The 20,175-nt window shown below is 47.8% G+C and overlaps 1 protein-coding gene across 1 annotated transcript; it reads right to left on the bottom strand.

Moving 5' to 3' along the window:
• Positions 1–4,084: 4,084 nt before the first annotated feature.
• Positions 4,085–17,448, bottom strand: ADCK2 (aarF domain containing kinase 2). Its single transcript, XM_045001976.1, has 8 exons — positions 15,886–17,448; positions 14,950–15,096; positions 11,955–12,083; positions 11,078–11,173; positions 9,958–10,209; positions 8,105–8,233; positions 7,624–7,677; positions 4,085–6,398 (listed from the first exon to the last, which is right to left on the bottom strand). The coding sequence occupies exons 1-8, from the start codon at positions 16,855–16,857 to the stop codon at positions 6,255–6,257; spliced, it is 1,923 nt and encodes a 640-aa protein (XP_044857911.1). The 5' UTR covers positions 16,858–17,448; the 3' UTR covers positions 4,085–6,254.
• Positions 17,449–20,175: the final 2,727 nt, after the last annotated feature.

The following is a 20,175-nucleotide window of genomic DNA, read 5'->3' as shown; positions in this document are numbered from 1 at the left end:
TTTCTGTAGTTAATAAATCTGTTTTATATTTTACCTAAAACTGTGTGTTTTGGTGCATGTTGTCTTTGGTGTAAGAGCCAGTGTACCAATTGATCTGGGATAAGTGACTGGTCTCTTGGTAAAGTAACCTAAATATGGTGTGATTTTTGGTGTAAGTGTAAGTGACCATTTATCACCGTTGAGTTTGTCTCTGAGTGGCAAGATAGACTGGAGAGTCTAAGGGGACTGTCTGTGACTCCATGGTAAGACTGTAAAAGCAGCAAAGAGTCTTGTGGCACCTTATAGACTAACAGACGTTTGGGAGCATGCGCTTTCGTGGGTGAATACCCACTTCGTTGGATGCATACTTGACACCATGGTAAGACTGTTATAGTGATCCAGGTCACATTTGTTACTGGCTCGATAAAAGCTAATTATAGCCCATCCCACCAAGTTTGAGGTCTTTGCCCTGTTTTTGATACTCTGCCCTAGGGTGACCAGATCACCCAAGTCAAATATCGGGGCGGGGGCAGAGAGGAAAAAAATCCCCCACCCCCGATTCCTCCTCCCTCCGCAAGCGCTGGAGGGAGGCCCGGGAGACTCAGGGGAGCTCAGGGCCGGGGTGAGTGTGAGTCCGGCCTGGCCCCAAGCAGGCAGGGCGCAGTACCTGGAAGGAGAGTAGGGGGTGGCCTGCGGGGCCAGGCCACCGCTGTTCTCCCGACCTGGGCAGCGGGAGTTGGGAGCAGCCGCTGCTGCAGCTCCCACTACTGCGGGGGGAGGAAGCGGCCGCTGGCCAAGCTCGGCAGCTGTGGCTCTGGTGCCCACGAACCCCACGAGCCCGGGCCTGCTGTGGGGACCCAGCAGCGCGCACGCCCAGCCCCTGGCCAGTCACGTCTGGGCTGGCTGCCCAGCTGGTGCAATCCCGCGGGTGGCCCCGGAGTGGGGGCAGCAGGCCCCAGCCCCCCCCTCCCGCTTGGGTCCCGCAGGGGAATGAACGGGGCTGGGCTGCCGATGCCTCCGCCGTGGGATTGCACCAGCTGGGCAGCCAGCCCAGACGCGACTGGCCAAGGGCTGGGTGCAGCGTGCGCGCTGCTAGGTCCCCGCAGCAGGCCCGGGCTCGAGGGGTTCGGGTCCGGGCGCCAAAGCCGCAGCCGCCAAGCGCCACGTGCTTGGCCACTTCCTCCCCCCGCAGTAGTGGGAGCTGCAGCAGCAGCTGCTCCCACGTCCTGCTGCCTAGGTGGGGAGAACAGCCACCACCTGGCCCCACGGGCCACCCCCTACTCTCCCTCCAGGTACCGCGCCCGAGTCCTGCCTGCTCGGGGCCAGGCCGGACTCACACGCTCCCCTGCGTCTCCTGGGCAAGGCGTGCTTGGCAAGAGGCGAAGATTTGGGGAGGGATCCAATGGGGCAGTGAGGGGGCGGGGATGGGGGGCGGGGACTTTGGGAGGGATCCAATGGGGAAGGAGGGGTGGAGTCGGGGCGGGGGAGGACGCGAGCCCTTCCAGGCTCCGGAGCCTTTGCTTGTTTGTCCAGTGTCCCGACCTAACATTGGTCGAGACGCAGGACAAACAAGCAAATATCGGGACAGTCCCGATAAAATCGGGACGTCTGGTCACCCTACTCTGCCCTGAGATAGGAACTCACGATTGTGAGCCACTCCAGAGCACACGTGTTTTATTATTGTTTTTCAGTTAAAATTGAAAATCAGAAGCCCTAAACATGACCTAATACTTTTTTTCCACTTCTGATTTCTCTGGCCCTTGGGCCGTACTCTGCTGTGCTCTACAAGGGTTGCAACTGCATGTTTCTCATATGCAATAAGAGCACTATGGACTAGGAAAGGTAGCTATGTGGCATTCCCCCCCCCACACACACATGCTTGCCCCCACTACAGTGATACCATGTCTTGTGAGAAGCATGTGGAGGGGGAGTCAGGGAGCAGCAGGGCGTGTGGCATGCAGTTGTGGAAACAGGTTTAGTTATACAATGCTTTGTCATGTAAAGTTCATGCTGCAGCTTTCAGCATTAACTCCCCGCATCTGCACCCTCCCTCACCAGTGGAGGGGGTAGTTGTAAGCAACCACAGAGGGGGAACTAGTGGCTGCATAGCATATGAACAAGTTGCACTGCTTGTCACAGATATCGCTGCGGGCGGCAGAGAGGACAGTCAGTGCAATGCTGGGTGCTTTAGAAAAGCTTATAGATGACCAAACATTATCCGGGTTTGGCTTTAATTTAACTTCACAGCCTTCATCTCTGAATAACCATCAGGCCACACTCCCTCCCACCTCCACACCAATGCAGGCCACGCCCCATAGGAAGGCGCATGCAACCCATAAACTTATGGCTATTTTCTTGTAAAAAGTCACCCCTTCCTGATGTTCTGCTGCGGGGGGAAGTGACGGCTAACTGTGACTAGAACACTGATGGGTAAACCTGAGGAACAGAGAGTCCCTTTGCTGTTACCATGAATAGCCAAGGCCAAGAGTAGTCAGACACATAACTAAACATTTCTGTGAATAAGACTAACAACTCTAGGATGAAATTACAAGGGCTACCATTTCTCATGCTTCATGCAGAAACTGATTAGCAGCTGGAGAACAGGAAGTATTTCCTGATGCCCCAATACTGTATAGAAGCTTTCAGCACTGGTCACTACCACAGACAAGTTGTCAGCTCTGCTGTATGTCCCTACATTTCCCCCTGCATGTGGCCTTCCCTGCAAGCGGAAGGGAGGCCACAACAAGTGCCATGCTTGGACAAGAGCAAGTATCTTTAAAGCATCACAATCAGAATAATCAGGGGCGGCTCTAGGAATTTAGCCGCCCCAAGCACGGCAGCACGCCGCAGGGGGCGTGCTGCCGGTTGCCGGTCCCGCGGCTCCGGGGAACCTCTTGCAGACGTGCCTGCAGCGGGTCCGCTGGTCCCGCGGCTCTGGTGGACCTCCCGCAGGCATGACTGCGGAAGGTCCGCCGGAGCCGACTGCCGCCAAAATGCCGCCCCAAGCGCGCGCTTGGCGCGCTGGGGGCTGGAGCCGGCCCTGAGAATAATACAGGCTTCTACTACAGCCAAGTGTTTTTCTTTCCACTCCTGTGGTGGGGTGATGACTGTCACTTTTGTGAATGCCAGTCCACTGCCTGGCATCATCAGGTGTCCAGATGTGTCAACGTTGAGCTGCTGCTTCAGCAGCAGAGAGCTCCTAGCCTCCGCTTTAGTTAGGCAGAAATGCAACTAATTGACATGCTCTCTTGTGACCACAAATGATGTGAGATTTAGACACTTCATTTGATAAGAATCCCTTTTACTGCAACTCTAAATGGTCTGATTTCCTATATGGTATGATAAGAACAATCCCCACTTGAGATACTGTGTTTCAAATTATAATATTACAGAACCAAGATTTAATTAAATAGATAAAACTACTACTGCATTACATTCTGGGCACTTTGGGAAACGGTAACAAATTGCCTGGAACATTGAGTGTACAATGCAAAACCCACAGAGATGAGGGATTATATAAATTCACGTCTTCACAGGACCAGCTGTTTATAGACACTGGCCTTTTCAAAAGAGCAACCGTCTTTTTTTTTTTCTAGCAAGTTTTTAAAGCAGAGTAGTTGACCACTTGCACTTTCTGCTCTTCAAGCATTAGAACATATTCCCATAGATAAGGCTTGAAGGTCATGCCCTCAGATCTTTCAGTGAATGCCAGTTACATAGAACTAGGTCATGGAGCCAGATTCTTTCTAAGCAATCTAAGGGCCTTGGCATCTCTGCTAAAAAGGTGTCATTTTTTTACACCAGATAACTAGCATGAGCTATGCCAAGGTAAAAACACAATGAAGACCAGGCATCTTAGTTTTACCAGAAGGCAAACTAAGCAATGGCAGCACTATATACCTGCCTTGGGCTGATCTTGCAAGGTTTACCTCAGAAAAAGCAGGTCAGACTAGATGATCCTGATGGTCCTTTCTGACCTTTGAGTCTGAGTCTAAAGCGCTTTGGCGTCAGTGTGTTTTTAACCTCGCCATACCTCACTTGAGTTTTGTGGAGCAGCTCTCTCGACCCATGACTAACAAATGTTTCCATGATGGCATTTTAATTATGGAACCAACTTTTTCTTTAAAACAAATAATCTCCTTTATTGTTTATAACTCAAACTTCTACAGCAGGGGGGTAGCACATAGACCCTGAAAGTGAAAAAACTGACTAGTCAATTTTGTTCAAAATCATTAAGAACACAGGGGAACCCTGCTCCTCACTGGGATCTCAGGGCACTACAGCGGTACAAACAGAAATGATACTGATAACAAATAATACAGTGAAAAGTATGTTTGTTTGATTTTTCAGTTTATTTTAATAGCCAGAACTTTTGACTCACTTGTGTAGGTGGCACCAGGCCTCTGTGGTCACACTGGGAACCAAGGCATCACCACTCATGCCGGATGGCTCAGAAAAGTAACAATGTAGTGAATATTGTTGTTCCTTCAAAATAATCAGATTACTCACTCCTAATACAATGATGACGTAGTTAGTATAGTCAGTTACTTTAACAACTTTGATCTACAGAGAATGGGACAAAAAAATTCCCCAAACATTTCAATATAAAAATGGATTCACAGGCCTCTGAAACTATGTATAATGAGCCATCTGATCTTGTCTTCAGTTGCAGTTCAGCATGTTATATCTTATAAAAATCCACAGCTTCTCACAGGTGGATATTCATTAGTTATTTTACTCAGATGTTCATAAGCCAACAGAATCTTTGTAAAATCATGTTTCATGTAAAGGTACTTACAATATCAACTACTCAAAAATGTGTCAGCCAAGAGGAGATTGATAAATGGTGCATTTTAAATTACATCCTTCACCAGAGTGCTTACTCTTTCAAGAAAATAGTAACAAAACAAAATCCATTTTGTAACATTTACTCTGTGGAAAGGCTAATGGGTAACATTCAAATGGCGTTAGGAAGGGTAGCGTTTAAAGACATGAATGCTGTCGATATAGGAAGGTCAGACCAGGTCTCCATTGCCTGTTCCAAAAGTCAGAACAGCAGAGTCTTCTCTGCAGTCTCATCTCACTGCTATTCAGCACAGGGTCTGACCCTGCATCCACCAAAGTTAAGGGCAAGCTTGAGCCCCTGCTCCGCAGCCTTCAGCAAGCATTTCTGCTCCTTGCACACTAAGATCCATCTTTAATTTGCTGGTGCTTGAGGAAAACCATGCTGAGCTTGTACACAGGGTCAGACCTACACTAAATAGGATGCAATCTTCTTCCAGCAATAGAACACCTGGAGATCACCAGCTCTCCAGAGTAAGAGATGCTTAGCAACTATTTAAAAAATATTTATAGTTTCTATTTCTTCAAAGCCTGAAAATAATACCCTCCCCGCCCCCATTTGACAATGACTGATCCCCTCCCCTGGGACTGAAATGACACTGAAACCGATCTGTTTTTTAAAGCCCATTCCAACAATAGCTTTTAGGAGCTAGCCTACAGGGGGAGATCACACATGGTTTTGTTCCACAAAAGAGATTTTTTTTTTTAATTAAAACTCCTGACCACAGTGGTAAGATCTAAACATTTTCCAAAGATGTTTCTAACCTAGACGACTTATCCCCATTAGATTATAGCAATCTTGGGAACCTAGCTGACTCGACAGTGTCACTTCAGTCAGGCTGAAGGAAAACCCAACGTCCTGTCAAACCCAACTAACAAACCACCAGATTGTATGAACGTGTAAAATTCTAAAAGGCCCACAAGGCTGAAAGCAAAGTTCTCGCTAAGGGAGTCAAAACCCACCCACCATTTCGAGCTGCAAAATGTCTCTGATGTTTGCAATTGCATTTCCATGGCTTTTCTGTCTATCCACTTATATGACCTCTTCTCATTGCAGTTTGAGTGCCTTTCAGCAAAGTGGGACTAATCAATAAGGAGGCCTGATTCCTAACAAGTCTCACCAAGCTCAGCGTCAATACTTGTTACTCAAACTTGGATACAAATTAAAGGGCTTTATTGTCACAGAACAGCTCTCTCTCATAGGCAGGATGGGGGACCATGAAGCCTGCTGGAAAGGCCTTTGGCACCTAGATGCTGCCTGGGTGGTGGTGGCTGATACCCAGTTTAATGGGGAATAGCCCACTGCTTCTCCTCAGAGATGAGAGGTGAGGGCCTGTCCCCAGCTTCAGGCTGTTTCCCCATCGGCTGCCAAGGAGCACAGACAGTCCTTGCCAAATAGCCCAGCAATGCAAGACAAACGTCAGTGGCTGCTGCTACTCTAGGAGAGAAGCGGCGGTTCTGATGAGAAGTGGTTTAGCTGCCTCCAAGATGTCCAGTTCGGGGTCCAACGAACGGGCAAGCCCTTCCAAAACCATGATGGCAAAGACAACGGAGGCAAAGTTACTCTCCAGCTTCACCTGAAAGCACAAGTGCAGAGGTTGTAATGGACTTGGGTATCTCTGTGCTTTCCACGCCCCTTCCATTGAGGTTCCAGCCTGCGGTGGGTGGGGGCTGGGAGGGCATGTGTGTGCCTAGACAGCTGGACTGCGACACAGGAGCTCACTCATTTCCCTTCAGTTTCAAAACAGCCTTGCTGCAGATCAGCAGGAGGGGAAGCTGATCATTTCACCGGAGACACCCTAAGTCAGCCCAGTAGACAGTGCTCTGCACTTCCATATAGGAGAAGATGTTTCCCTCCCTGGAGGAGCAGGAGGTAGCAGGGCTGCCCAGTGCCAACTCAGCTGTAGGAGCTTCCATGGCCCAGGCAAGTAGACACGCATGAAAAGGGGCAATGTGCCCCCCTCCCCTCTGCCATGGAGGGAGCCCCATGGAACAGAATCAGACCCCTATTCCACATCTGGACTGCCTGCAGCCTGCCCCCCAGCCATGCAAGAGAACTGCTCCACATCTTACTGCCTCACACATCTGCTGAGCGGGAGGCAGGATTTGCCCTTATTGGGGCTTGGTCACATTTAATGTTATTGGGGATAGTTCAATGGGGTTTAACATCCAAAAAGCTGAAATAAAATAAAATTTGAGGGGACACTGTCCAGGTCGAGCACCCCAGCATTTGACCTAGACACTGTTCTGATCTTTGTAAAGTCCACAGGGCAGATCCTTAGCTGATATAACTTGTCATAGCTCAGCTGAATTCAATTGAACAAACATGATTTTTTTTCTGCTTTTAAAGTAAGTGCCAGCAGCTCCTGACTCCTGCGTAACCCCCTCACAAACCAGCACGTGGAGCCCAGTGCTCCTACACAACCCTACGATAACGAATCAACGCATGGAGGGGAAAAAGCAAATTGTTTTCATTTTACTTTTAACAATAAGGAAAAAATAAATGGAGACACCGACACAGTCCTTTTACGGTCTGGTGTCAGTTCTGCAATGCAGGCTATTGAAGCCCAGATCCAAAGCCCCTTGAAATAGATGGAAAAATACTCACTGGCCTCAAAGGCTTTAAGGCACTGTTTTCCAAACATCGCAGGCAATACAGCATGCACGATCCCCCAGCACATTTCAGGCACTCTCCCTCACCTCACACCTTGCCAATCCCAACGGTTCCCGCCTGCCCATTTTTCAGGTGGCAAAGCCTGGCACAACTTTTAAGGAGAATGAAATGAACACAGAGAACCTCACCTTGTGGGTCATCAGTAACTTAAAGACACTGGAGAGCAGATTCGCCACTTGAAGCTGGGATGGAAAGATACAAAGAGGAAGTTAACTCTGCTGATCAGGAGACCATGAAAACTACTGCAAGCAGGAACAGGAGGGATTTACCAGAGTAAGCTACTGACATATCGTATGATCAGTTTAACGTCTAAGAATATTAAGTGTCAGATTTTATTATTAGAGATATTGCTCAGGGAACAATATTTGCTATGCTCCATTGACAGCCTTATCCATCAGGATGTTGGTAAATATATTCAGAGGGCATCAGTTGAGACCCCACCAATACCTATGAATCTCTTAACCCCACAGCCCAGGAAGGAGGTAACACCGACAAGGGAGATGGCTGATGTGTAAGCGTCTGGTCTTTCAATCTGGGCCCGTTTAAAAGCACGGGTGTACTCAATAAGAGATCGTGTCCTGGGCTGGGTACCATGTTTAGTCTGCTCACCTTTCCCAGTGCTACAGTGTTCATCCTGGCCTTGGTCACTAGCTCTGCCATTTCAACTTTGAATCTCTCTATGTCCTTGCACTGGTTAGCCCTGGCGTGATGAAGGATCAGTTCTGCCACTCTCTCCCCCTGTGAAACAAGTAGGAAGAGATGTGTCTTTAAGAATCCCAGACCATGGTAACACCACCAGATCTGTAACGCAGCTGCACAATTCCCTCACTCTCAGGCTTCCACTGGCACCTGTAGTGATTAAACTGCTTCCCGTAACAGGGTACACTGGCCCTTTTCGACCAGAGGGTCAGACTACCCTCCTCAGGGGTTTGAGGGCAGATAGAGACTGACGCTGAGAGAGAGGAAGTGGTTCTTGGAGGGGGAGAGTCAGTATGTGGGAAAACCTAAAGCTCCTGTTCCTTTTAGGGCCTGGGAGTAGGAGCCTTGTAGTGTGGGGCTGGCCAGGACTCCCTGCTCTCTCAGCCAATCAGGACAAGTTCTGGGAAGGAGGGCTGCATATAATATGCCTCTTCCCTCATAATAGGGGAGACAGTGGTAAGAAGAGCACTGATGGCTAACTGCTCCCATGTCAGGGCGACTGAAACTAAACCCTCTGCCTCCAAAATCCCCACCCCAGAGAGTCTTCCAAGCCAGTGTGGGTGGAAGTAATTTAAAGGGCCAGCTGGGAGAAGCTGGTTCAGGGCTGCAGCCAACTACACATACCCTGAGGGCTGGCCGGCCCATGGAAATAGTGACAGGACCTCGTGTAAAAGCCATTCTTCTGTAGGCCACTAGTTCAAAGCCAGCTTGTGTCTCTAGTGACTGGAAGTAGTTTCACTTCAGCAGCTGAGTGAGGTGAGTTGGGTCTCAGTACAGTTCCTGACAGACAACAATTTACTGCTGCTGGCACTGACTGCCATGCATGCTGGCAGTCTCAGATGAGAGGCCAAGGACTGAATGGGCATGAAGATATCATACATCCTCTTGCAGTAAGGTGAACCCTCCAGCTCAGGAATGAGATGCAGCAATAGGGTTGTGGAAGTGCTGACGTGTGGGCTGTACCTGTGCTGTGGATAAACAGAAGCCTTCGGGGCTCGATTGGGGAAGGGACTGGCTTTTTGTTCTATGGTTGGACAGCACAGCACAATGGGGGCCTGGCCCAGGACTGGGGCTCCTAGGTGTTAATAATAATGATTTGTTATTTGTATTATCATATCATCCAGTTCACTAGAGGCACAACGCAGCTGGAGATGGGCAGTGGAGAATTCCCCCTGCATGGAAGAATTCTCAGCTAGGTGAAACCTGGCAGAGGTGGCTCTTCCGCCTTCTGTGCCCGTTGCTCTCCCCGGTCCCTGGTACAAGGGGAAGAAAGGGGCGTGTTGTGGGCATTCCAGGAGCAGGGCATGGGAGGATGAGGAGGGGAGCAGCGTGGCAGAGCAGAGCTCCACTACACAGGCTCCGCCAATCTGGCTTAAATCCTGAGGGACCTTACACACGCTGTGTGAGCTGGGGTTGCCTGCATGGAGCCCTAACTTGCCACGGGGTTGAGCAACCCTGAATTGGGGAGCTGCGACTGCCCTCTGACTCCTGAATCAAGCCCGGCACTCTCCTGGGCTAACTGAACTCGTTCAGAATGAGAACCCAGAGAACCCACTTTCTTTCGTGTGTGATACAGTTATCAAGGCAGCTGAGAGTGTCTGAGAGGCAGAAACCTTCCTTCCCCCTTTTAGAAACCCAAAATGGCACTCGTGGGGGGAACGGCTGTATAATGTACTGCTGACAACTGAGATGACTGAAGAACTCCAGCTGTCTCCCTTCCCCCAACTCCAGAGCCGTCAGCACCCAGCCGGAGCAGGCCTCACCTGTCCCTGTACCACAGCCGTGAAGACTGACTTGAAGTTCTGAAGGTCAGCTCCCTGCAGCTCTGCCACAATCCCTGCATCCAGCAGCATCAGACGGAGCGGGCAGGGGGACGGCCGCACTTCCACGATCAGCGTGTCACACATGTCCACAATGGAGGTTTGATCCTTGCAGCCAATGCTGAAATGGGCGGTGCCCTGGACCAAGATGTTCCCAGGGTGCAGGTCAGCATGGACAAAATTATCAACAAACACCTGGAGGGGGTGATATTTATAATATGAAAAGGAAAAAGGTAACTGGAGTAAAATCTTCCATGGTGAGAGACCTGGGTCCAAAACCTGACGATAGTAAATGGCATTAGTGGGGTGGTTTCAGTCCTGCCCCCCGTGATCTCCTTGCCACATCACAAAACCAATACACACTGATACAGTTAGTAGTTCTGCTCAGGAGTGGCCCAATACTGAAACAGCAGGAGATGCTGTAGGCGAAAATCGGTGCATTGGCAAAGCTGCATGTAGTGAAAACAAAGATTTGCTATGAGTCCAAGATAGTTCTGGGGAATCACAGACCAGGAAAGCATTAGTCTCTGAAAATAAGCCATAACTGGACAGAACTCAGGCTTTTCATTGCCAGTACCCATTCAGCATCCAGCATTCACTCTGGCCATGATTGAGTAACTGAATAGTTAGTTATAGGTTGCAAAACCCACGCTGGGCTAACCGCCTTGCAATTCAATAGAAAAATAAGGAGGGTAAGTTGCACTGCTCGCAAGAGTTGGCCAGATTTATTTTCTTTGCTCCACGCTTAGTATTATATTTCACCTACCTGTAAACTGCTAGCAGCAGATGCTTTGACAAATGGAACTAGAAAGTTAGCTGGTTTCCCTAGGGCTTTTATAAGTCCTGTAGCCTCCGTCGAGATGCCACTTAAAACTTTGTGCTTTACATCTCCAAAGCGATGTGTAAATATTAATTAAATGCAGCTCTATGGCTCCGCAGAGCAATACACTTCTCTGTGTGTGTATATATACACACATATGTATTAAGCTAATTGAATTATTTTAACGATGGGAAGGCACCCTCCTCCTCAGTTCAATTCTAACAACACAGCCCAGACTCTTACCATCTTTAGGAGCATGTCTATGCCCATCTTGGCTAGTCTCTTCCTGAGCTCTGAGGAAATGTCCACGTGCAGATACTGGGATATGGGCTGACTCTCCTTAAACAAAGACAGAATGGGAGTCAGACAGATCCTATAGATCCCTATAGGGATCTTCTCCACCACCCGCATTCCAGGGTCATGGTCTCTCCTGTCCTTGGCAGAGCAATGAAGATGCCGCAGAGGGGGCTAGGTTAATACAGGCTGAATTTACTGTGGCTGATGAAGCCAGAGAAGCAAAGGTTTGGGACTGGGAGGTGATTGGCTAAGTGGGTGTGAAACAGGCCATGAGGGATTTTGGGGACAAGAAATACTAAAGAAAATATATAGCTAGAATTGACACACAGAGTGGGGCTGAAAGAACAGCTTTGGGAGCTGATTCAAAGCTGGTCCACAATGAAGATGAACCAACAAACCCAACTATATCCCTTTACACAGACCAGCTCAGGTTAGATTCCTGAACTATACACCCAACCCTAACACAGAGAAGGAGAACTAGAGTGTGTTTTATGGGCAGAAAACACAAACAGAAACAAGATTGCTAGAGAACAGTTCTGGTTTTGGCACCCAGAAAACCAGTTGAGTTTCCTACACTGAGCTGAGACTACATTTCTCACCCTTATTCCAGGGAACGCAACCTTGAAAAGAAAAGCAAGAAAGGAATGAGAGAAGGAAGGACCTAGACACATTTAAGCTAATAGCAGAGAGACGCACCCTCCTACCACTCATCTTTCTCTCCCTAGGCCACCTCTAGAAAAGGGCTTTGTGTTGAGGTTAAAATCAACCATTGAGAGTAAACCTCCAGCACCATCACCCTTCTCATGGCCGTTGTAGCTCTTACCTCAAACGTTTCCACCAGGATGTTTCTCGTTACAAAGGGGCGAAGTGGAGTTGGGAATTTCACAAAATCCACATCCAGGAAATTTTTCTGGAAGCGCTCCAGGTTTCTGGCTTCGTAGCGTAGGTCAAGCTAAAGAGGGATGGAGAGAAAAAGGAGACTGCATGGTGCAGGGGTGCAGAACTAGGAGGACAGGAAGCCTGGAGGGTCCTGCCTGAGCTACCATCTCACTGCCTGACACTTGACCCCAATGGAGCTCAGCCAATTCCACCAGAAACCTGGTTAAAAAGCAAGAACCTCAATGAAAAGAAATAGATGGTGCTCCTTAGCTAAGCTCTCCTGGTGGGAATATTACAGAATGAGGCACCCCAGGGGTAGACATCTTAGGCCTGGTCTACACTAGGAGGTTATGTCGAATTTAGCAGCGTTAATTCGACTTAACCGTGCACCTGTCCACACCAGGAAGCTAATTAGTTCGACCTAGAGGGCTCTTTAGTTCGAATTCTGTACTCCTCCCCGACGAGGGGAGTAGCGCTAAATTCGACATGGCTATGTCGAATTAGGCTGTGTGTGGACGGAAATCGACCTTAGTAGCTCCGGGAGCTATCCCACAGTGCACCACTCTGTTGACGCTCTGGACAGCAGTCCGAGCTTAGATGTTCTGACCAGCCACACAGGAAATGCCCAGGGAAAATTTGACACGCTCCGGCGCCTTGTGGATGTTCTGCAGGACCGCAGGCAGGAGGACAGAGCCCCCCTGCACTGTATCTGCAACCGCCTTCCCCCGCCACAAAGTCCCAAACCCCCCCTCACCCAAAGTAACAAGAAGGAGGGGCGACAGGGGCCGTGAAAACTGTCACTGCACCCCTGCAGAGTGCACAAATACAAGAAGGCTCTCATTCCCTAAATGTTGAGAAGTCCTTCCCTTCCTGGCTCACCGAAGCCCCAATCCCAGTTTCATCCCCTAACTGTGTAGTTGATTATTAAAAGTAGTTTGCTGTTAATTACTATTTCCGTCAAGTTTTTCTACAGAAGACTGTCTGTGAAGGGGGGGGGGGGGAAAGGGGGTTGTTAATTGCATAGGACAGTCACCTTTACCAGGGTACAGACACGGGGACAGGATCAACAGCAGGTCACACACACAGTGCAGTCAGTAGGCACCCTGGTCGGTCTGGGAGGTGTTTTCCATGTTCTGTGTGGGTGGGGGGTACATGACTTTGTGGCATGGGAGGGCGGTTACAGAACTTATGCAGCGGTCCTTGTCCCGGACCACAGAGCCACGCAGCAGGGGAATCTGTAACCGTCCTCCCCCGCCACAAGGTCACGTAGCCCCCGCACACAAAGTCCCGAAAAAGAGGGATGGCAGGCTCCGTTGAAACAACCAGTCCGGCACTGCAGACCGCTCTAGGAGCAGGAGCCTGTCATTCCTCGAGTTTAGAAGCGGTGTTAACATCACTGCACACCCTACCCACCACAGTCTGCGTCCCTGTTTCAACCCTTTAACGCGAATTCATTAATAAAGAAAACGTTGTTAATTAACAATGTTCCATTAACTTTATTTTTAAACGTGTGTTAGAAGGGGGGAAACGTGGTGAACGGGGTATGTAACCAAAGAAGAAAGTCAACAGTAACTGAAGCAGGGGCAGGTTCAGCTTCTCTGTAAAGAAACTGAACAGTCACAGGTTACCCTGCTCCCTGAGGAACCTAGCTTTCAAAGCCTCCCGGATGCACAGCGCTTCCCGCTGGGCTCTTCTAATTGCACGGCTGTCTGGCTGAGCGTAATCAGCAGCCAGGCGATTTGCCTCAACCTCCCATCCCGCCATAAAGGTCTCCCCCTTGCTCTCACAGAGATTGTGGAGCACACAGCAAGCTGCAATAACAATGGGGATATTGGTTTCGCTGAGATCCAAGCGAGTCAGTACGCTCCTCCATCTCCCCTTGAGACGTCCGAAAGCACGTTGAATGATGACAGTTACCCAAGACCACCCTCGACACATTTCCCCCCCCCCCAGCATGCATTGTGATGAAATCCCAGAATTCAAATGGGCAGCGGGGACTGCGGGAACTGTGGGATAGCTTCCCACAGTGCACCGCTTCCAATGTCGACACTTGCCCCGTTAGTGTGGACTCACAAAGTCGAATTAGTGTCCTTAGTGTGGACACACAAATTCGACTTTGTGAGGTCGATTCCACAAATTCGAATTAAGTTAAATCGAACTAATCTGGTAGTGTAGACATACCCTTAGAACTACCTCAATTAGATAGAAAAGTGACAAATATTACTATTTATTATTTGTATTACAGTAGTGCCTCAAAGTCACAACCAAGATCGGGACCCATTGCACTAGGTGCTATACATACACATAAGTGATATTCCTTGCCCAAAAAGAGTTTACAGTCTAACTAGATATGCCAAAGGGTGGGAGAAAGGAAGTGTTATCCTCATGTTACAGACAGGAGAAGTCAGGTAGGAAGAAAGTGTCTTGCCCAAGGTCACCCAGGCAGTCTGTAGCAGAGTCAAGAACTGAATCAAGATTCCAGAGTTCCAATCCAGTGCCTTAAGCACAAGACCATGCTTCCTCTCTAAGTCACACTCCTTCATACCCCCAACATATATTTCTTAGCTCTCAGCTGCAGGATTGAAGCAGGAGGGTGACGTCCCCTCCATAATTTGGAAATGATGACTAGCCTGTGAGTATAATTATCCCCCTAAAAAGAAATGAAAGGAAGCTGTCCTGAAAGATACTGTCCTGACTCTTCTCACAGTTTGTACCCTCAGCAAAAGGCCTGGCTGCCTGACTGACGAGGCACTGAACACCCTGGGCTGAAGACATCCCTGGTGTAATTACTGATGTCACTACTGTGCACCAGAATGCAGTGATGCTGCACAGGATGCAAAGTCTCTTTGTAATTGCTGGTAGTAATGGGTAGGTGGATGTATGACAATGAGAGGAAGCAACTGTGCTTCGGTATATGCAGAGCATGGAATTGTGCCCACCTGTTGAGTCATGAGCTTCTCAAATTCCTCCACTATTTCAGTCAGACTGAGCCACTGGAGCCCTGGGAAAAGCCCAATGATCTTGCTGCCCATCTTCATCAGAAGCAGATCTATCTGGACCTGGTGGACTAGTCCAGGATGCAGGACCTGAGCAAGAAACAACTGTAGGCAGATCATCTCCCATGGACATAATACCGATACTGTAGGGAAGCCAGTCCATTCAGTTCAGTAAGCTAAGATGATAGCTCCTGAATATTCACATGCCAGGCTATAATGGAAATACCCTTCAGATTAAAAAGGGGCTGCTATTAGCTCTGTCAACAATGCACATTTCCCATGGATCCATGGTTCAAAATGTGACTAAGGGAAGTCTTTATAATACTCTTTAAACTGCTCAGATTTATTCAGTTTAGAGTCTGCAATGTCACCAAAACTAATTTACAACTGCTTTCCCCATCCTCCCTTCATCTGCAGCATACTGTCTATTGATGTTCAGGGGGCCTGAACAGAGTATTTATTTCATGGTTAAAAAGAAGCAGAGAAGGGCTGGACAATTTACTTAAGACCAAAAGTGAAGTCTAGCTCAATACACAGTTTTAAAATAAATTGGGCCTTAGTGGTCATGTCTAGTGCCCACATGGCAGTCAACGTGGCATGACTAGAGTGTCTGTATTTTGGAGAGTCCCAGACATGCGACAGCAAGGGCTGCTGAGGATCAAGTTTGAGGAGCATTAGTAGCATTTTGCGGCAAGCAGAACCACAGGCTGGAACTGAAGAGCACTGGGAAAACTGCCTGGGCAGAAAGGTTCAGCAGCACCTCTCCTGCACTGCATTTAGCCCTAGCCACATCTATTAATTTTTCCATGAGAACTAAACTCTCCACCAGATTCAGCAATCTCTAATTGCAGTCATCCACCTACAATATATCTTACTTACTTTAATGGCTACTGGAATAAGATGGTCCATCGCATCTAAACTGCCAATAGATGATGTGTTTGCAGTTAGCTGAGATCCAGACATTCGCTCCTCAGAGGTAGCGTTTCTATTAATACCTTCATCGAAATCTTCTTCCTTAAGTGAATGGTCTGCACTACTGTCTGCCAAACTCTCTCCAGCCTTCCCTTTCCAGGGCCACCTGAAGAAGCCCCTAAGACCAGACACCTCCCAGGCTTCAAAAGCAGATTCTGTTTCAGAGTTCTTCACTAGTTCCTCAAACTGGGGGTCATCAATGGTAGTGGCATCAGCATAAGCTTTATACACCTGGGCAACACAACCCGAGCCAATGGGTTCCTTGCTTTTAAACTTGAGGACTCTCTTCCAGTCTTCCCCAAATGCTCTCCTGAGGAAGTGTTTGGTGTAACCCCAGGGATGAGGTGTCACTTTGACATGAAGCTTAGAAAACTTGATGCAGAACTCTTCAGAGAAGAGATCTCTCCTGGTGCATGCCCACTGGCCCAGCTTGATATAAGTGGGACCCGAGGACTCTGTGGCCTTCAGCAGAAGATGGAGCCACAGGGCTGCAAAACCTGAAGACAGGTAGGTCACAGGATAAAGCAGAAGCAAAGGGCCAAACTTCAACAAGAGAACACAAGCCCGGAGTCCCAGGCGAAGGGCAAAGCCAAGATGCCAGAAAAATCCAGCTGAAGGTTGTTTGTCTTTGGCCGGTTCAGGGAATAAGGATGAACATTGGTTTGATACTTCCTGGCATCTCACAACAGACACCTTCGTGATCCCCCAGCACACTAAGGTGGTCTGAGCCAAGGCTTGCATTTTGATCAAGCTGTGTTTATCACTAGATGGGGAATTGCCAGATTTCTTACACCATCTTATCCAAGCCAGGTTTTTCCTTACATTGAAGGGCCTTAACCTGAAAAGGTAAATCCTAGCAGTGCAGCCCCAGGCAATCATAATCCTGGAGGTCAACTATGACAGAGAAAGTTGTGTATCTATTGGTGGGCAGTGCAGCCTAGATAGAGAATAACAGCAACCAAATCAAACGTTTGTCATTTGCTGTTTTGCTTCAATGTTGGTGAAAAACTGGAGCATAAAAAACCCGAGATGATGCTCAAAAACTGGATTTACAAGGTTCGGTTTTGTTTGTTACACCAAAGTGCAAAAAGAAAAAAACAACATTGGCGAGTCTGTGCCTGTCAGCTCCAGAATCTGCTGTGATGGGATCAAAGGCTGGGGTTTGGGCTGACTTGCTCCCCTCCATGGATAACTAGAGACACACACACACACGAAAATCAGGCCAAGAGTCTCTGTTCTTACGTCAGACCACAACCTCCTCCAGGCAAGGGCTGGCAGCAGAGGCAGAGGGCCACGGCCAGGCTCTGCTAGCGGCGCGCCTCTGCATTGCGTTCACAGCAAAACCGCTCGCCGCTTCACCTTCCCCAGCTCGCTCGTTTCCCGGCCGCCACGGAGGCAGTTTCATTCATACTCAGCTTCCCTCCGGGAGCAGAAGGCGGAGCTGGGTGGCGGCGGCTGCGGGCCGATCTGCTGCAGCCTCACGCCGCAGAACGCGGGGGGCAGCGAACATGATACACAACGTTCCAAGCCCACGGACTTCCGTGGACGACGAGGGCCCCGCCCCTTAAAGAGACAGCGGCTGGCGCCGGGCGCCGCTGTGCAAAGCCCCGGGGAAGCCCGTCCCTGCTGTACGTTGCGGGGCTTGCAGCGAGCGCGGTTTCCTCGGCGGCTCGCAGGCACCAAGCACGCAGCGCTGGCGCTTCGCGAGTTTATTTTTGTAACAGCCTCCCAGCTGGCCCCGTTATCCTTTCGCCAGCCGGCTAGATCCCTCCTTTGCTGGCGGCAAATTCTGTCTGTTCAGGACAGTCATTAATTTAGGACATAGGTTGGGCCGTACATTTGTATCTCCCGCCCTGCTATTAATTGTATTCCTGTTTATTAGTGGGTTTAAATATTTGTTTCAAGTTGTCGTTACAAGCTTTTATGGTCTTACATTATCAATATATCTTGGTCCTAACTTTCCTGGCCAGGTCTCACTGAACCTATGTGTAGTGTACAATGGAGTCAGTCCCTGAAGTTATTAAAATGCTGCTTTTGTTCTGATCGGTCGCTGTTTGGGGAGTCCGCTAAAAGGTGTTCTACTTCCTGGTAAATTACATTTCCCATCCCTTGTTAATTTCGGCAGGTAGAGCCGCTGGCAGGGAGGGAGTTAGTCCGTTTCCACTGCTCAGATAGTTTGGGATAGAGGCATCTCATCGGTCAGAGTAAGGCTGTTTTGCGGGCAAAAACTATTATGGCTTTTCCCAGCCTCTCCTAGTAGCAGAAAATAATATTTTAAGTTGATTTTGAGTCTAAGTCTTAAGATTTTGGCTTTAATTTTCTGCTCTGTGACTTCTGTGTGGGACATTTTATTTTGTTCTTTGATTGTTTTAACTTTTGGGATATTTCTCTTGTTTGTTTTCATCTTGTTACTAGAGGGAGAATATGTAAAAGCACAGTAGCTCCTTTTCCTGGGGGAAACTACATTTGAGTGGGGCAAATGACGGATTTTGTAGTTCATTGGCCATTTTGGAAATTCAGGGGAAAGTTTTATTTGAGGTTAGAATTGAAAACAAAAATTTTCTAAAAAATTTTATCAATTGAAAAGGGAAAAATCATTTTGGGTTGAAGAAAATATTTTGTTCAGACAAAATCAAAATGTTTTGTTTTTATCTTAACCATTTTAAACCTTTTTTTATTTAAAAAAATCAAAACTGAAGGAAATTTTGAAATCATTTCAAACCAAAAATTGAAATGTTTCATTTTTTAAAAATCTCAAAACAAAATTTCAATTTTTTTCTGATTTTTTTTCACAACAAACAATTCAGCAAAATCAGTTTGAATTAGCAAAATATCTTGGGTGTTGACAAATGTGCATTTCTCACTGAAAAAAAAGTTTCAGCTGAAAAGTTTCACCTACCTCTACTCTACATGAATTTATTCTTTGCTGTGCCCAAGTATAAAAGAGCTGGTTGATCAAGGTTTATGTCAAGGAAAGAAACAGTCTTTTTGATCAACAAAACAGGAATTGATAACATGCCTCTTGCTTTATAATATATAGGGATATGGTGAGAGATCTTGTACATAAAATGCTGAATTGTTACTGTTACTAGGTGGAAGACATGACTATGGTATTAATTCCTTTTATAGCTCTGATTGTAACAGCTCAAGGCTTTTCATAGGGGTAAAAAAGCTAAAATCATCTAATGTTTATTTCAAGAAAAAGTCACCACTCTCATAAAGAAGCTGAAATATCACACTGTTTGAATCTCTAATCTAATGTAGATTGGAGTGATTACAGACACACTGTGATTATTAATTAATTATGTTCCAAAAATACTGAAAGAGAAGGAGATAACTGGAAATGCCTGGGAACTATGGATGGACATGAAGGTTAGTTGATCTAAATGACAAGACAGGTTTTATCTATGTGTGTGTTGGTGGTGGATGGGGGTGCTCTGGAGTGAATGTAACAAGTGCAGGAGCATTTGCTGTGTTTCAGTTAAGCAGACAGGTAGCTCAAAAACCAGGACAGGGACTCATAGACTTTAAGATCATTATGATCATCTTGTGTGATCTCCTGCACATTGCAGGCCACAGAACCTCACCCATCCACTCCTGTAATAGACCCATAACCTCTGAGTTACTAAAGTCGGCAAATATTGATTTAAAGACTTCACGTTACAGAGAATCCACCAATCTGTTTGCTCTCAGGAGCAAGTGATTCCACATTTTGGTGTAAATGCCTCTGGTTTAATGTAGGAAAGACAGTCTTGACTTGTGTTTAAATAAATATAGGAAAAGGTCCAGGCATTGAAAGGACAATGTGTCCTTTTTCAACGGTTACAGAACTGTGTATTAAATATTGGAGAACTGGGCTGTACCGAGCCTTTGGGGGAATTCTCCAGGTACTCTCATACAATCGAAAAAACTGTGTATTGACTTAGCTCTCCCAACCCAGTAATATTACAGCCCTGCAAAGAGTCCCTGTCTGCTCACTGTGGTCTGGAACCAAATCCCTTCAAACTGAATGCCCTTCTCTCCCATCCCCACTTGGAGGGAGTTGGGAATCTGGTCTGGGTCTGAACTTGGTGGTCTCCGGGCCCATTTCTGATTCATCTGTTTGCTTTTAATCTCTTGCCCCTGACACATCATTAACCACAGGGAGCAGGACTGGGGTTTCTCTGCCTTACCGAAGGGAAGGGAAGGCCAACATTT

Source organism: Mauremys mutica, chromosome 1 (genome assembly GCF_020497125.1).
Source record: "Mauremys mutica isolate MM-2020 ecotype Southern chromosome 1, ASM2049712v1, whole genome shotgun sequence".
Taxonomy (NCBI): domain Eukaryota; kingdom Metazoa; phylum Chordata; order Testudines; family Geoemydidae; genus Mauremys; species Mauremys mutica.
Note: the sequence above shows the minus strand (reverse complement) of the source record. Positions and strands in the feature narration are given on the sequence as shown.